The 17776-nt window shown below is 37.0% G+C and overlaps 3 protein-coding genes across 11 annotated transcripts; all 3 read left to right on the forward strand.

Moving 5' to 3' along the window:
* CSK (chloroplast sensor kinase) lies at positions 1–3513 on the forward strand. The gene is made up of 9 exons (XM_008223675.2): positions 1–556; positions 658–819; positions 919–1245; positions 1368–1433; positions 1523–1591; positions 1683–1775; positions 2111–2319; positions 2494–2767; positions 2916–3513. Exons 1-9 carry the CDS (start codon positions 119–121, stop codon positions 3168–3170), a joined length of 1893 nt encoding a protein of 630 aa, XP_008221897.3. The 5' UTR covers positions 1–118; the 3' UTR covers positions 3171–3513.
* Positions 3514–7303: 3790 nt separating this feature from the next.
* On the forward strand, positions 7304–12648 carry LOC103321836 (lysine ketoglutarate reductase trans-splicing protein (DUF707)). Of its 9 annotated transcripts, XM_089044343.1 has the most exons (16): positions 7458–7785; positions 8574–8706; positions 8913–8999; positions 9118–9224; positions 9316–9471; positions 10187–10291; positions 10687–10770; positions 10859–10974; positions 11056–11157; positions 11248–11361; positions 11456–11512; positions 11619–11685; positions 11791–11844; positions 11925–11999; positions 12092–12127; positions 12255–12648. In XM_089044343.1, exons 4-16 carry the CDS (start codon positions 9141–9143, stop codon positions 12366–12368), a joined length of 1164 nt encoding a protein of 387 aa, XP_088900469.1. In that variant the 5' UTR covers positions 7458–7785; positions 8574–8706; positions 8913–8999; positions 9118–9140; the 3' UTR covers positions 12369–12648. The 9 variants fall into 9 exon arrangements, with proteins under 9 accessions (XP_008221898.1, XP_088900468.1, XP_008221900.1 ...); XM_008223676.3 differs by lacking the exon at positions 8574–8706 and having other exon boundaries at positions 7304–7785; positions 9113–9224; XM_089044342.1 differs by lacking the exon at positions 8574–8706 and having other exon boundaries at positions 7304–7785.
* A 1485-nt stretch (positions 12649–14133) lies between these two features.
* Positions 14134–14967, forward strand: LOC103321837 (RING/U-box superfamily protein). Its single transcript, XM_008223681.2, has one exon. It carries the CDS (start codon positions 14315–14317, stop codon positions 14738–14740), a length of 426 nt encoding a protein of 141 aa, XP_008221903.2. The 5' UTR covers positions 14134–14314; the 3' UTR covers positions 14741–14967.
* The last annotated feature ends 2809 nt before the right edge of the window (positions 14968–17776 follow it).

Consider the following 17776-nt stretch of genomic DNA (forward strand, 5'->3'; position numbering starts at 1 on the left):
AGCTTAAGCCTCAACGGAAAATCAGTTGCATTTATCGGCAGATTGACTCTTACCTCCGTCCACTCACTCTGACTCGCTCCACTGAACTCAGCGCAGCTTCCTCCTCCTCCTTCTCCAAATGCTTCTTCTCTCTGCAACCACTCACCAACACCCATCAATTTCCACTTCTACGCTCCTCTTTCCCTCTATTTGCCACAAACTCCCCGCCTCCGTCAAACCCAACGCCACCTCCGCTCACAGACCCCATGACCTCCTGATCACCAACGCCTTCTCACCCTCCTCCCTCCAAAACCCTAACCCAAGCCCCCCCCAGACCATCCGCCACGTCACTCACTCTGCCTCCGATGGCGAACCCGAAGCGAATTCCATGGTCCCCTCTGCCTCCGCCGTCGCCTCCGCCATTCGCAGAGCCTCCACCTCCCCCGTTGACTTCATACAGAGAATCGAAAAGGAACAGAAGAGAGGCATCGTACTCCCCAGCCCCGATTTCCAGAGACTCTGTATTCAACAGTTGGACATCTTTCGCCGAATCGTCGATCCCGATGCTCTCCTCTCGGTCAGTTTATGGAAAAGAAGATAATATCGTTCATTAATTACATTCCCAAATTAGCTAGTGCTGTTTTTGTATTATTAATTTTGAATTATATATATGTATAGGTGTATGTAAGGCCAGCTGGTAGTTATGTGATGGACCGATTGGAGCTTCGTCGAGTAACTTGCCATCCAGGAGCAAAGTCATCAGACATTGTGATATTAGTTGGCAGTTTCAGTGTTGCCACTGGTTTTCGCGCCGCCGAAGCAGTGCTTTCCAATCACAAAGTAGATGACTGATTTTTTTGGTTTTAGACTTTATTTTAGTTGTTGATTGATAATGTACATTGTTACTGAGTATATTCAGTTGGAAATTGAATTTTGTAGGTGGAAGTTATAGCCGAGTGCAAAGCTGCGGTTTTCCCCATGGTGAAGCACCCCTTTGTGGTGGGCTTCTTGGTTGCTGAATTTCCCAGGATGGAAATGCCGCCACCTGGCGGGAAAGTTCAGTGTGAGGGATGTGATTTGATTCACCGCTTGACTCCTGAGGAAGCCTATGCTTTGCCTCCGAGCTCCAATATCAAATCTTGGGATACTCAGAATCTGGAGGATCAACCAGAGCCATTATTAACAATGTCCAAGTTTAGTGCTGAGCAGAGATCAAATGCTATCAACATTTCTCGGTCTTTAGCGATGGCATATGTTATGGATCAGGTAGTGTGTGCTATACAGTCAGAATGCAGTATTAACTGTGAAATAATGCGGGCATGACTACTTTTTTTCTTTTAAAGTCCATTTATCTTAATTTCTTAGAGAAATGCTTACCTCTTTTGCAGAAAGCTATGCTCCTCCAGCAATCATCTTGGCAGAACAATGTCAGGATGAGTAGTCTGGTTGAACAAGTAAGACAACTGTTGTTGCATTTGCGATTTGGGATTTGTATGTTCTTATGGAGTGATTGTAATTTTCCTATTGTCGTGTGTTCTCCCAGATTCGTGGTCCTCTTTCTAGCCTTCAAACTTTAAGTAAAATGTTATCCATGCATATGAAGAGAAGTGAGGTTTGCCTTCTTATATAACTTATTTTAATTTTTAGCTTGCCGATATTCATTTTATGTCCTATATTTACATTGGAATTATATGCTTATGCAGATTTCTTATGACATTGTTGAAGATATACGGGTGCAAGGTGACCATATGAAAGATACCCTTCAGCAACTCCAGGATGCTGTTTACTTAACCAAGGCACTTAATCTCTCTCTCTCTCTCTCTCTCTCTCCCTCTCTCTCTTTTTACTTGACCCAGACTTATATATATATGTATAAATTCTCATGTCACTAAGGCTTCTTATACTTTCTTCAAAGAGTCGTAGTCTGTTTATAAGCAGTTTTCAAGTATTCATTTTGCCATTTTTAGGACACTGGCCCTACTGTTGTATGCCTTTTTAACTTATCCTGAGATATGCATGTTCAATATATTCTTTGACCCTGAGACTGATAATAACTTTAAATTTTTTAAGTTCTTCTATATTATTCTCTCTATGGGCTAGAGACACTGACTTTTTCATGTGATTTTTCTAGGCTAGTATCATGCGCTACGGTGAACATGATTCAACATATTCCTATCCTGACTTAGGGAAGCATCAGTTATTGAATAACCTTCCCAAGGATAGTTCCAGCATTAAGATGCAAGTTCCAGGTGAACAACTTTCTCTAAATGCTGGAGCCAAGGATATGGAGATGCCCATGCCTCCTCTAGCCCTTGCTCCTTTACAGCAACATGGAATTAGGTAGGTTATAAATTCTGAGATTCATCACTTCGGATTGCAAAGAAAATGAAAAATAAAATAAAACTGTGTATTTCACTACAGTTTTCATGACTGCATACGGCTCCTTCGCTTGGCACGAGAGTTTTTAAAACATGCAATTTTATTTTGCTAACGCCTGTCAATTATGTCAGGAAGACCATGCAATGTTTCTGATATACTGGCAGATTTGGTTGAAGCTGTAAGACCTCTTGCTCAAAACCAGCAGCGTGTAGTAGAACTGAATGAACTTGGGACATCATTGCAAGTTGCTGTAGAAGAACCTGCTTTGCGACAGGCTCTGAGCAATTTAATTGAGAGTGCATTATTGCGTACGCATACTGGGGGAAAGGTAGAAATTGTGTCTACCGGAGCACCGGCAGGTGGTGTTCTTGTAGTAATTGATGATGATGGGCCTGATATGCACTATATGGTAATAGTTGCAAACTTTGAACTATGCTAACTTTGTCTTCTATATACAATACAAATTAGAGAATTAAGTTTTCTGCTATTCATGATTTGTCACTCACCATGTACTGTTGGTCATAGATTTATTGTATTGTTGGTGTATTTTTCTTCAGACGCAGATGCATTCTCTCACTCCTTTTGGAGCTGATCTCTTATCAGAAAATATGGTTGAAGACAACATGACATGGAATTTTGTTGCTGGACTGACTGTTGCTCGTGAGATACTCGAAAGTTATGGCTGTGTTGTCCGTGTCATATCACCCCGAACCGCAGATGCTCCCCTTGGAGCAGGTGGAACGCGAGTAGAACTCTGGCTTCCTTGTATCATGGAATTATCCAGGATTAATGGCCCTGCTCAGGAGGCGTAGCTGCGTAGCAAGAATTGAAACTGTCCGCGGTAAGATTGTTGTACTTGTATGGAATAGAGAATTAATCCTGCCTCTATCTGATGATTTGCGAGAATGAGGTGGTAGAATTTGGAAAAAGTTTCATTGATGATGCATCTAAAATTTGCAATTTCGAGGAAGTTGTGTATAGATTTTACTTCCCTTTCCACAACATGAAAACTCTTGTACAGAAATAAGCTGAAATAGGGCTATTGGAAGGCGCATATATGGACCAACTGTTGTTTCATAATTCCATCACTCATATGTAAAAGTTTTTACGTAGCTTAAAAACTTACTGGCTACAATGACTTACAGACTTCGTTTATTGAGCGTGTCTACTTGTATTCATCACTTCATCAATATACCTTTCCTAAATTGATGGAGGGGTTATTTTTCTTTTTTGTATTTTAGTTTCTGGGTTTAGATTTGGTTATGACGCATCGTTTACATATTGTAATGAAACATTTGGTCATATCATTTGAAATTAAATTAAATATTAAAAAAAAAGTCAAGTCTCTGTGTGTGTGCTACAAACCTGGTTGTTTGGGTCATTAACCAACTCCATCAAACCCACAGGGACAGTATTGAATTGGCCCACATAGCCAGTTTCCTCCATTTGTGGCCTCTCGACTAATCAGTGGATGGCCTAACTTGATAAGAATTTTTAAGGATCGATCGAATACTCATGAGTTTAAGGATTTTTAAGAAATCATGAACTTATACACAACTAATATTTGAGATTTGGTTTTTCAAAAGAGGATGCGAACCATTCAATCCTTAAAACAATCATGCAATCATTTTAAAACGAAACAATGTTTAACTCCAAAGTTCTTCGCTGTCCTTGTCCGTGAGCTTACTCATCATGACAAAGGACCCTACACTACACCGGCAGCCAAACCCCAAACCCCACCACATTGGTGCACGACTGCCCAACGCCTAAACGCGTCAAATCCATCTCATTGCTCGGAGGATTTGGTTACTTGGCTTTTCTTTCAAATAAAAAGAATCATAGAATTGGTTTCATTATACAAATTAACCCTTTTCTTCTTTTAACAAATTTTTGTTCATTTTTTATACAAGTGATATTTGAGGATGGATTATTCGAACACAAAATCTCAAGTATAGTGATAACTGCTCTTAAACACTTAAGCTACATACCTGTATATATTTTGTTCATTTATTTCTCAAATTTTATATAAATTGTGAGAAATGATATGCCAATTATGTCGTGGTCATATAGAGTTGTTGGCCAATAAATTCTATCTTCCTTATCTGAATAGGAAGGAATGATTGATACTCTTTCCATGGCATTCTCTTTGACACATTAAAATTCTTTACTTTGCAAGCAATGTAATTTCATATTAACTTTGTTTAGATCCAAATAATTTAGACCAAACATCTTTTGTAACTATCAATTAGTCAACAATAATTAAGATCCCATTTAATAACCATTTTAGTTTCCAATTTCTAGTTTCTAATTTTCAGTTTTCATTTTTTTTTTAAAGTGAAAACAAAAAACTATTTAAAAGTTGTTCGGTAACTGATTTCAATTTTCAATTTTTTGGGGTCAAATTGTGATTTTGAGATCATATAATGAAAATGCATGCTTCAAAGAGTTCTTAGTATTTTTCAATGCGTTTTTTGGAGTTAGGATGATTTTTTTGTTGTGAATTTTGGATATGGAGGTCTCGAGGCTTTGCATGGGTCTGCAGCCAAACGCAAGAGTCGAGAGGAATGGTCCAAGTTGAGAGGTCTCAAATACCGAATTTTGTTAATTGGAGTGCATTATATGTATGGTGGTGATGTAAAATTGTTGAATGAAAAAGAAGCATAAAAAAAAAAAAAACTGAAATTGTTACCAAACATGTTTTAAAAAATAAGGGTGATTTTGAGAACTCGTTTTCCCTTAAAAAAAAAACTGAAAACAAAAACTGTTACCAAACAAGTTTTCAATTTTCATAAAAAAAATAAAAATGAAATGTTTATCAAACAAACCCTAAGTTTTTTTCCTTTTTGAATTAATAAAACTTGATGAATGTATTATACTGTTTTATTAAAATTAGCCTCTCCACACACACTTCCGCACATGTGAGAGGTTTTTTATTATAAAAAAAATGAATTAAAAAATATAATGAGTAGTTGAGCTTCATAAAAATAGAATTTATTATCTGATTTTTTTTCTTTTAATTTTATTTTTTTAAATATGAAAATGTGTGAATTTACCATAATATCTTTATTTAATTAATAATTTTAATTCTTAATATGTGGATTAATCGATGATATTTTTTGATATTTTGAATGTTTTACCATTCTTTTTTTTTAGTTTATATATATAGCTATATAGATGATGTGGCTAAAGCATTTCCGAACATGTCGTTGTGGGCCCCTCTAAATAGTATTTGGTTACCGCGTTGAAGCACCAAACCAAAATGGCCGGAGGTGGAGGGCCCACTTGTGGATTGGCTGGCCCTCAAACGTTAATTCCGGGGCAGCCCTAGACATGAGGCTACTCTTATTGGACGGGTCAAACTTCAAAGTCAACCAAAGTATGGTGAATGACTGCTTCCTATGCCTCTTTGAATCTTCTCTACCGTCTGATGGTCTCCATGAATGTGGAAATCTATGGACGGGGATAGTCAATGATTTAGGCAGCCTCATAAAATCGCACGTCGACTGTATCTCCGAAAAAATTCTGATTCCCTGATTAATTAATTAATTGTCTTATGAAACGGTTTATATGGTTGTTATTAAGATTTGTTTTTTTATATATAAAAAATTCTCATCTATATAAAGCAAAAAACAGATAATGGTAAACATTCAAAATATCAGAAAATGTCATTGATTAATACAAACATTAAGAATTGAAATTATTAATTAAATGAGGATAATATAATAAATTCACATTTTTTCATATTAAAAAAATTAAAATGAAAAGAAAAAACATATAATGAATTCTATTTTTATGAAACACAAATACCCATTTTTTTTTAAATTATTTTTTTAAAAAACCTCTCTCAACCCTGAATCGCGTGCAGAGAAGCTAGTTATTAATAAGGTAAAAGAAAAAGTTGAAACAAAATGCTATATTCTTATTTGAAATGGTATAATTTTTAGTGCATCGTTTATAGGCACTTATATTTGAAAAAATGTCAGCAATATAATCCTATTTATTTATTCCTAAAAAAAATTACTTAAAATGTCTCTAGAATCTCCAATCCTTGAACCTTTCTACTAGCTAGTGAGAGTGTGGTAGGAAATGATAGTATTGGTATATAATCCTACATTAATTTTTTTTTCCTTTTTAAGTTTATGAGTTGGTGGGTACAAAGGAAGGAAAAAAAAAAAAAAAAAGCTAACCATAATTACCCATTTTGTTTTATTTTTTTGGGGCAGAGTTTTGTTGAAATATTTTTTTTTCTTCATAATATTTGGAATTTATACAAGTATTTTGTGAAACAAAAAAAAAATTACAGACAGTTATAATCGAATAACTGCCAATAGCTAACTCATTTTCTCGAAATAAATAATCGAAAGAGATAATATAAAATTAAAATTAAGTGTTTCATCAATACATAATACGGAAATATAGTTCGAGGTTATTGATTACTCTAATTTTAGACCGGCAATGATTGGCAAAAAAAATTTACAGTTCTGTTTTTTTGGTAAAAAAAATTATCCTAAATTAATTTGGTTTCCTTTATTCGTTGACTGCAATTCTGCAAAGGCAGGACACAATAGACTTGACCTCCTTCCTACAATTTTCTTTACAAATTCAAAACATAAAAGCAAATACAAAAACCCAGCATTAACAGAAAAAAAACAAAAAACAAAAAAACCTAGTACATTTGCTTCTAGTTGCTGAATCGAGAATTTTAATCATCTTTAGGTATTGCGTGATTCTCTTTGGTTCAATTTAATCACTCAGGAAGATTTATTCATAATCAATACATTATTGTTTTATACTTTTGTTTGTTTATGAGTAAAAAAATCATCGCTTATTCTGAAGAAACAACAACAAAAACAAGAAGAAAAGTCGAAAAAGCAAAAGCACTAAAAAGCCGTTGCATTTTGCTTATGGAAATGATAATAATAAATATAAGTGGGTTACCAATTAAGGAGGGATCACGAGTCTGGTTAAGGTCAAAATCCTAATAAAATCCATTTTGAAAATAAGTTAGGTTGGTAATTCGCGATCCGTTTTTCTTACTTATTGAATTTAATTTGAGATCTCTGGAGAGATAAATATAAAATCCCCATATTTCTCTCCTTGTGTTTCCCTCCCGAGTCCAGCCAAGTCTCCCAGCTCTCTCATCATTTCACATACAACAATACAAATCGTCACTGCCAAAGGCCCAAAGCCAAACACACACACAAACAACGCAACCCTCTGCAAAATCACAAAATCATAGTTTTCTTGCTCTCAAACTGAAATTGCTGCGTTGCGTTTTTTCTTATTTTTTAACATCTTTTTATTATTTCTCTCACGCTAATTGTGCCCCGAGATCACCAAGTCCTGCAAGTGCTTTTTCGCGTGATTCTCAGCTTCTGAACCACTTTTCTCTACAGCAGATCTTGCTTAGCTATTCAACTATATGAGGTCAGTTTTGTTCTTTTTCAATTTCTCTGATTCACTTGTTACGCTTCTGTTTGGATACTGAGATTAAAAAAGAAAGAAAGAAAAAAAGGAGAGAGGTAGAGTGCTGCTCAGCTGAGCTCGATTGGTTGTTTAGCTTCTGATATTTGCATTTGATTTTTTTTTTTCTGCGTTTATTTTCAGCTTGAATTGGTTTGATTGCCACAGCTTTAAGCAATCCGAGATATCAATTTTTTATTATAATTTATTTTGTTTCGCTATTTACGAATTTGCTAGATCCTTATACTGTTTCGTTTGCGGTTTTGGTCGTGGAGTTTTATATTTAATTTTTAAGGTAAGAGATGTTTGATCGGAAAGGCTTGATGAGTACATTGCATATGTTTGATTATGTGAGCTAACTTAGTGATCGGGTTTATGCTTTTGGTCGTTGTGTTCTTTATCTTTGAAATTAAGCAAGCCCAGCTGCTTGTCTGTCCTAATTATAACAGTGGGGGAGGAAGTGGGTCTTTGTTATGTAGTTTGGGTGTTAATTCAAAGGGAACACGTGGTCTACTTTACCGTGGAGGTTTTTGAATGGGTGTTTGATTTGTGACTTTGTTTTAGCTACTGATTGTCAAATGGTAGCACATGGTTGCTTCTTTCTCGGCAGAGTTCTTGTAGAGGGCAAAGATGAACGAGCACATGATTTCTTGCTTGTTGTTTCTCTATATTGCGTTTGAAGAATGCCTATTCAAAAAGGTCTGAGTATAAGTATGCTGTTTCTGCTGTTAAATGGTCCATGTATTCTGCAGGTTCGATTTGAAGCACAGGGAAAGGTGAAATGTTGTTATTGAGAGAGATATAGAGAAAATATCTTACGGGAGCTCCTTAACCTTTTCATAGTATAATCAATAATGTTAGGTTAGCAGCTTTGGGTTGTGAGTTGTAAGTGCTATACCCATCTACTTTTACGATTTTGTCAACCCTGATTTATGTTGTTTTGATAGAAACAAATGTTCAGGTCATTCTCGTAGTTGTATAATCTTGTATTACTGAGTTGTAGAGTCTTGCTTAAATTGTTGTGTTCCTTCATGAGGGTCATCATTTCTTTTAAGGGGAATTCTCAACTGAAAACCTGTTAAATAATGCAGATCAGCTATCGCTTTCTACTTGCAGTTCATTTTTCCGTGAATTTATAGTCAGAAGCTTGTAAATAACATGGGAACCCTTTCACGCAGGTTAAATTTTGTGACAGTCTATTTTCATCGGAATGAGCTAACTTTTGTTGCTCTTTATATTTATTTTAGAGACCTGATCTTCTCTAACTGCATTTGCATCTTGTTGGCTGCAGTGCAGGTGGTAGAAAACCAAACGAGACTATGAGGCTTATTGTGACAACTTTTGTAGGAGTAGTTTTTGGATTCTTGATAGGTGTATCCTTTCCAACCTTGTCATTAACAAAGGTGCACTAATTTTTTTATGGGTATCTGTTACGCTTTGCTTTAATACTTACCTAGATGATGAAACATAATTAATGTGTGTAAAATTTGACAGCTGAACCTCTCATCCAGCCTTCTTCCAAATGTTGATCTGTCGTACAATGAGGACCAGAAATCAGACATCTCCAGGCAAACAATTCTAAATGCTTGGTCTTCTACGAGGAGTAATGATAGCTCAACTAAAGCTCAGAGTTCAAATGGTACAGCAAGGGTATACCTCCTCTCCCTGATGTTAGCAGTAGTGGAAATTCCGAAATGACAGGTTTTACATCACTGTTAACTCTGTATGTTACTAAGGGGTGCATTGAATCTTAGCTACTTCGTAATTCAAATCCAGAACCAGTTCAATAAATGCATTTGAGGTTCTTGCGCTGTTCTACTACAGTACCTAAATTGGCTTTTGATTTTGGTCAAACAGGAGGGAAAGTATCATTTTTGGTCAGTCCCAACTGGAGATGATCTGGTTTAATAGTATTGATCGTTTGATCATCATTCCATTAAGCTCAATAAGGACTTCCTTAAAATAGAAGTAAATCTTTCCAAGGTTAATTGTTGTAGTTCTTGGATTATAGTGTGGGAGCCATGATTCTCAACTGAACCCGCTCTCATTGATATGATTTGGAGAAGAGACAGATTGAGAAAGAAGGGGTTTCATTTACCTGATATTGTTCACAATCTTCTCTCATTACTTTTATATTCCTTGTAAGATGAGGTGGCTTCATGTAATCACTGAATCATATATGCAATCTTGTACTTGCATGCTGGGACTATTTTGCTTCGTTTTCATGTTGTTTTACTATGAGGAGAGGCCTGATAATTGCTGAAAATATGAGTATCATTTCCAATATAGTTCACAGCTTCCTCTTCTGGCATTCCAAATTCTCGTTATATAGGCATTACTTATCTGAAGTTTACATTGCCTGCAGATTTGGGTGCCGTCAAATCCTAGAGGTGCAGAAAGACTACCACCAGGAATTCTTGCAGCTGAGTCAGACTTCTACTTGCGCAGATTATGGGGCAAGCCCAGTGAGGTGTGTATTCTGCTGTTACTTATGCAATCAACATAGTCACAATTTGGACTTTCCACAATGCCTGGAATGGTCCAATATATACTGAAGATAATGCAGAATGAATGGTGTTAATGGATTCCATTAGCATTTGGTGTTCAGGGAACCATTTTTTGATATGGAGTTCTCTGTTATCCTGATTTGAGTTACTCGGTAATTTATATGGCTTCCAGAAAAAAAATAATATCCTTTGTCATGTACCTGGTGATGTTTTATGAATAATTTGATTTCTTCTTCTTCTTCTTTTTTTATTTTATTTTTTTATCTACCTCTTGGGTAGAATTTTTGTTTTTGGAGGCATAAAGATACTTCTGATTTCAATATACTGCACCGTGATTCATTTAAGTTGGCAATTGCAGGACTTGACCATCAAACCAAGGTACCTTGTAACATTCACTGTGGGTTTGAATCAGAAAAAGAATATTGATGCAGCAGTGAAAAAGGTCTCTCTCTCTCTCTCTCTCTCTCTCTCTCTCTCTCTCTCTCTATCTCTGAGGTGGACGTGTGTCATTGAATACGTTTCTCTCACAGTTTTCAGAGAACTTTACAATTCTTCTTTTTCATTACGATGGCCAAACAACTGAATGGGATGAGTTTGAGTGGTCTAAGCGAGCTATACATGTTAGTGTCCGTAAGCAGACTAAATGGTATGCACAATTGCTAACTACTATCTGTACCTCAATAATGAATTGTTTCCTTGGTTTATGACTTTAAATTTTTTGTCAAAGGTGGTATGCCAAGCGATTTTTGCATCCTGACATTGTGGCCCCATATGACTACATATTTATCTGGGATGAAGACCTGGGAGTCGAGCATTTTAATGCAGAAGAGTGAGTGTTGGTTACAAAGTTATTCTTTTAAGTGAACTTATTAGCCTACTAAAAAACTTTCTTATGCCTCCCTTTGCAATCTAATTTCAGATACATAAAACTTGTGAGGAAGCATGGCTTGGAGATTTCACAGCCTGGTTTGGAACCCAACAAAGGCTTAACATGGCAGATGACAAAGAGGAGAGGCGATCGTGAAGTGCACAAGTAAATCATGAGACCTAAACTGAAATTTATTTCTATTATATTTAGTTTAAAATTTAGGGAATAATCTTGTAATCCTTGTTCCCAATTATTCCAGACAAACAGTGGAAAAACCTGGCTGGTGCACTGACCCACATCTGCCTCCATGTGCAGCGTAAGACATTAAGATATTAAAGAGGGCATTTTAAGTGTTGTTTGTATAAGATTTGATCCTATACTTCCCTTTTGTCTGACATTTTTGTTCGCTTGTTTTAATTCAGGTTTGTTGAAATCATGGCTCCAGTATTTTCTAGAAGTGCCTGGCGCTGTGTGTGGCATATGATTCAGGTATTAAATATTGTAACTTGTTCGTTATCACCGCTTGTTTGTGTCCTTAATTGATTTAGTAGGCTTGTTACCTAATTTTATTATTGCAATACTTGATGATTGCAGAATGACTTGGTCCATGGGTGGGGTCTTGACTTTGCCCTGAGAAAATGTGTAGAGGTGAGTGACCCACGTTCTATCCTTCCTGGTGGGATTCCAAGGGAACTCAAAGTTAATATTTTTTTCTTTCTTGAAAACAGCCTGCGCATGAGAAGATAGGAGTTGTAGATTCTCAGTGGATTGTTCATCAAACCGTTCCCTCACTTGGAAGCCAGGTAAATAGCACTTTCTATCATTTCTCATTTCCTTATTAAACACTTTTTCAGATAATAGAACGAAATACTTAATCATTTTTGGCTTTCGGTAGGGTGAAACGCAAAATGGAAAAGCACCATGGCAAGGGGTATGTAGAGCTTCTTATTCTAACGATACAAGGGTTATCTTTTGGACACCAAATATATTTAACTGTTTGTTGGTAAAACGCATATATAAGTTTGCTGATAGCACTATTGTATATTTACTGGTCCCAGGTGAGGGAAAGGTGCAGAAAGGAATGGACGATGTTCCAGATGCGCGTAGCGAATGCGGAAAATGCGTATTTTAAGGCCATCGGGGTTGATCCTTCCAATTCGACAACCCATTAGGAAGAGCGACGATGACAGAGCTGCTATACACTCAATGATCTTGACCTCTATCTCGCTTAGAGTTTTACATAAATTTGTAAAATCCATTATAATCGCCATATTCATTAATTGACAGTCACAGTTTTAGGCCTCGAGTAAAACACGACGTCAATTAAATCCTTTAGAGTTTCAGTGCTTAGTGACCTCTACTTTGAGTGGGGTGCAACATATTATTGTTAGAGATATGTGCTTGTTAATTAAACATATACTATATACCAATAAATTCGAATTTTAAAGAGCCGATCGATTCTGCTAAGGTAGAAAAACCCTTCTCTTATCTTATTATTGTAATTTTTTCAGGTGTAAGTGTAATTAGTTTAACCAAGTAAAATGTAAGGAGCTGGGTTGTTGTGGACTTGTAGCTAGAGATGTGCTAGCTAGTTACCATGGGAAAAGGTTTTGCCAGGCAAAATGTAGGGGAGGATTGGATTTGAAGACCACCTTCATTTCACGCGGCTTCTTGTTTCATGAAGAACCAGATCTTGTCGCGTAATGCCTACAACTGTGGTCACAGCTCACTAAATCCAAAGAAAAAGATGCAAATAAAATTTGTTTGCGTCTTCGTATCAAGGTCGTGCAAAAGTGCAGCAAAATTCTTTGGTATTTTGGGTCACATGTTTCAGATGAAAATCTCTCTTGATAGTGGGATTTCAGCCACCGAATCGTTGAGCACCTCTCTAACAGTAGCTAGCTATTACCAAGCTGCCAACATCTATTTGAACCCTAATACAAGATACACTTGAGAATAACTTACTGAAATGCTAAAAACGGTTATCCGTGCTAAAACCCTAAATCCGGAAGTCTGACAGACAGTTACTCACGCTGCGCATGGATAATTGTATGATTAGAGCATCATGGATAATTGTATGATTAGAGCATTACAAACATGTTCAGTAATCTGAACCAGACAACTTGTGGGCTGATATTTTTGTGGTGTGATGTGTGTCAAAATTCTGGAGTGAATGCGATGGCTCACTGTCACTGCAATGAATTTCAGATCGCGCACACAATTAGAAACACGTTACAACTGTCCGTGAGCAAGCAAAATCTATCAAACAATAATTGAATCAGGTTTGTTTTTGGGCAGTGGTGATGATTTTTGAGCATAAAAACGTGGACCACTCGCTTGGTTCCGAGAAGAAGAAGATATCAAATCATAAATACTATAGAAAGATATTGATTATTTGAGGGATATATCAATATATATTTGATAGACGTTCCGACTACATATGGAAGGAAACTATATATAGAAACTTTCAAACTAATAATAATATTATTTTTATTATTTATTTTTATATATATAAACAAATAAAAGGATATGTATTGATATACCGACAGAGTCCCTCCACAAAATCATTGGTCTTCCACTCGGCTACTCCCCCCGGAATCAAGAAACTTCCACGCAACAACTGGAAGGTCGCAAAACCTGCCACAACTCACCAACCCATTGGCCCTCCCAAAAGCTCCGTGGACACGTGGCGACGTCAATTTTACCCTTTTTGTGCCAGTGAAAATGTCAGCTTTTAATTTTTATTTTTCACTCCATTATATCAAAAATAACCAGTCACTATCTAAGCCTTTCACAGAACCTTACACGTGTCGCCACGTGTCGCCACGTGTTGCATTTGAGTCATGAACCATGGTTAAATCCGTCATCTACTGTGGTTAACATGTTGGTGGCTATGGATGAGCCTTTAGGTCTATTTATCAGCAAGCCCAAGTTGGTTTTAATACTAGGTGTGCGGTTTTGGGCTTGTCATTTGGGAAAGCCAATTCGTACTTCCCATCCCATCTTTCCCCTTTTTTGGTGCCTCTCTGAGTTGTGCCATAGATTTTGCAGAAACTGAGAGGTGTTCTCTGGTTGTGGGGAATTGTGGGTGTCTTGAGAAATTAACAGAGAAGCACAAATGGGGCTCTCAAATTTTCCTAGTGCAGCAGAGGGTGTGCTTCCAGTGCTGGTTATGAACACAGTTTTGTCATTGGCTCTGTTAAAGAACATGGTAAGATCTGTGCTCCAAGTGATGGGTGCCAATGTGAATTCTCAGAGTTTTGAGGAAAACCAAGATGGGTGCCCAGCAGAGATGATTGCAAGAGAGAGAAGAATCTCCATTTCCCAGTTCAAGTCTCTGTGCCACAGCAACAGCAGGCCCAACAATACTCGGGTGGCCAAAACAAACAGTTGGGCAATGGAGTGTTGTGTTTGTCTGTGTGGTTTTGAAGCTGAGCAAGAGGTGAGTGAATTGTCCTGCAAGCATTTCTTCCACAAAGGTTGCTTGGAGAAGTGGTTTGACAACAACCATTCTACTTGCCCTCTCTGCCGCTCTGTTGATTAGATATACAACAACTCTACAGAGGGTCTTTTACTAAGATGAGTTTTTTTGGCTTTGGAAGCATTTCAGCTGTACTTTTGTTTTTGTTTTTGGGCCTTCTCCTTCCCTGTTATTTTTTAGCACAAATTAGAGAAAAGTTCTTGAACAATGTTGCTTTGCTTTATTTTGTGTGTGTACAAGTGCTAAGAAGATTAAAAATAATAAAAGAAGCAGGGGATTTGAGGCATTAATGTAAAGCTTTATCTGTGGTTTCTTTTGGCTTCTGTTTCTGCTTCACCCACATCTTCAATCTGGAGCAGAGGGTTTGGACTTGGAATTGGACAGAAATTGTCTGAGGTAATTTCCACCACACAAAAAATAAAAGAAAGAAAAAAGGAAAAAGAGTGGAACACATGTCTTGAAAGATTTCAGCATGTTTGATTTATGCCATTTATAAAAAGAGACGATTCAGATGCTATTTGGAAAAACAGGCTCTCTTTTTTCTTTTTCTTTTTGTATCATTTGTTGAGTTTAATGCTTTTACTTTTTTTCTTTTTTGGGTTTTAGACCACAAATAATTTTGAATCACCAAGTGAACAAATCAGCAGCCTTAATTTGGACGGATGGTATCACATGAGATACAAACATGAGATACAAATAGATAGGCATCAAAGTTTAGGTATGTGGGATTAGATTCTGATCTAAATTATGTGTAATAATTAAGTTGAATGAGTGGCTCTAGTTTAATTATGGGGCCACGTTCAATCTTGTCCTCTGTCTCTAATTCGAGAATGCCTTTGTTTTTTTTATTTAAAATAATTACATCAGGAGGAAAGAAATCTTGGAGTTTCGATCCTGGTGCCAAGCAGAGGGGAAGGGGGGAGGGCTGCAACTACTGTGGTAATTCCGCTCGACAATTCGAGCATGCATTTTAATCTGTAATGAGATGTTCTGGTGTCACCAAATTTTCATCCAAAATAGAGATAGGGTTTTATTTCATTTATCTAATGCACAAGTTGTGTAATTTGACATACATAAATGGGGATGAAAATAAGAATTTAGGTGTTGGGGTTGGGTTGGGTTGGGAAGAAGATCAAGAAGACAGATTAGAAACTTAAAAGAAAAGCTGCAGTTTCATAAGAAATCATCAGCCTTCACATACCAAATATCAGATACAAATTTGAAAGCAAAGCTTTGACATTATTTATATGGTAACATATATAGCACAAGTTAGCCCATGCCCTCTGTAATATATTATTGAGGGCTGATAATTAACCTTGAATATACAAGGGGGGGTTGTGCTTAATAATCTCTCAGGCTACGCTGCTCGCTCGCCAGGAATTTCTTATGCTCGAACTTGATAAACTCATCAGCTTCATCATCAACATCTTCTGCCTCTTGAACCACATAGTTCTGACGAACTGGAGTGTGCTGATATTGTGCCCCGTATGCCCTCCTTGTTCTCGGGGCCTCCTCAACAACACGTTCCTCAAACTCAGTGCTGAACTTGACATGGTGTTTTGGGCGATGCTGATGGGGTTCCGAAATGGGCCTGTTAGGCATAGGAGCCACTACTGTGGTTACAAAGAACGGGTAGTCGTTTGAGTTACTACTTATGAACGACATTTTCTTTTCTGTAGTTGTCAAACGCTAGGTTTAGTAGGTTAGAGGATGCTGAGGTGAAGGGCTTGTATTTATACATATATATATATGGTTAAGGTAGAGGAACGTGCAGGGTTTGAATTTTTGAGCTGCATTATATCTACAGAATAAGATTATATTCTTGAACGATAAGACTGAATCCAATGCCTCTCTTTCCGGCCAACTTGGTGGTCTACAGAATCCCATAAAGAAGAAGCACTAAAAGAGTCTCTTGGGATTTTTGGATTGCAAAAAGTTGGGTCACATTTTGAGATATATTGGGGAGGAGGAATGGAATACTTAAAACGAAATTCGGATTTGCATCAATGGTCAAAGCCTTTATGATAACAATTTGAGGAAACGAGTTTTGATCTTGCCAGGAAGCCAATTTGTATCCGTCACTTCATTGATTTGGCTATTTAAGATCACTTTCCGAAATTGAGTGTTCAATTTCATAATCATTAATAAGTTCTAGCTACTGATCGGTTAGATTCTTTGAACATATTAGAGTCTATTTGATAATCATTTCAATACTCGTACCATGGGATATTGCTAATTGACAACAATGACAGATGAAAAAGATTAGTATTTGACCACACCACACCTTCTTTGTAAAAGAGAGGCTTGAAAGGCAGTTAAAAGTATGGTAGATTTTTGAAAGCGTGAATTGTGATGGTGACTTCGTTGAAATTCATGAACAGGTGGTGATCATGGAGCAATTTTTACCTACAATTGGCACACTGTCCGCAGGACTTTAATAAGATAGGCTTTTCAAGATTCAGATAACAGTGAATCGTTTTTCATGAGAAGGTGATACAATGAACAGGGCATATAAAATAATTTTTGGACCACCATGAGAGTTTAATGCTTGGAGGTTCGGACAAGTCAGAGAACTTTTTATTTTAGCAGACACCAGTAGGGTTTTTGTTCTCCCCAAATGCAGGCTAATATGTGGTCAAATTTTCAGATACTTCACTACTGAATTTTAATTCAAATAGACGAGGGTTTTGCATTTCTTCTTTCTTTCTCTTCCCATTTATCAGGTTCAGCAAATTTCAACTTATCTAGCTAGAAGGTGGGAGGAATGCAGGGGAATTGAAAACAACCAAACATCCTGGATTATCACCAACCAAGTTTTGTTTTAGTAATTATGAGCTTTTTATTTATAGCTTTTGGTTCAGAAAGTATCAAAGAAAAGAGCAACTGAGCACATCATACAGTGATCTTAAAACATCAAAGTAGAGGCAGCAGAGCATTTTGCAATGACTTAGCACCAAACACAACTTTGATGACAAAAATCTCTCCCATTTTAGGCTCCCTTTGACAGCCACTCAGATTTCCAGCCCCCGTTGTGCTTCCACCTCATGATGTCATCTAAGCCATGGCAGTACTGAAGGCCGTCGTGATTACCCCAAACAC

Source organism: Prunus mume, linkage group LG2 (genome assembly GCF_029339155.1).
Source record: "Prunus mume cultivar Tortuosa linkage group LG2, ASM2933915v1, whole genome shotgun sequence".
Classification (NCBI taxonomy): domain Eukaryota; kingdom Viridiplantae; phylum Streptophyta; class Magnoliopsida; order Rosales; family Rosaceae; genus Prunus; species Prunus mume.

Excerpts from the sequence above, each read along its gene's own strand:
- CSK (XM_008223675.2), top strand. The coding sequence starts at position 119 with ATGCTTCTTCTCTCTGCAACCACTCACCAACACCCATCAATTTCCACT. Across the intron at positions 1,434-1,522 it reads TGAGTAGTCTGGTTGAACAA|ATTCGTGGTCCTCTTTCTAG; the intron begins GTAAGACAACTG and ends GTGTTCTCCCAG. Across the intron at positions 1,592-1,682 it reads TGCATATGAAGAGAAGTGAG|ATTTCTTATGACATTGTTGA; the intron begins GTTTGCCTTCTT and ends ATGCTTATGCAG.
- LOC103321836 (XM_008223676.3), top strand. The coding sequence starts at position 8,980 with ATGGGAACCCTTTCACGCAG. Across the intron at positions 10,292-10,686 it reads TATGGGGCAAGCCCAGTGAG|GACTTGACCATCAAACCAAG; the intron begins GTGTGTATTCTG and ends TGGCAATTGCAG. Across the intron at positions 11,845-11,924 it reads CCCTGAGAAAATGTGTAGAG|CCTGCGCATGAGAAGATAGG; the intron begins GTGAGTGACCCA and ends TCTTGAAAACAG.
- LOC103321837 (XM_008223681.2), top strand. The coding sequence starts at position 14,315 with ATGGGGCTCTCAAATTTTCCTAGTGCAGCAGAGGGTGTGCTTCCAGTG.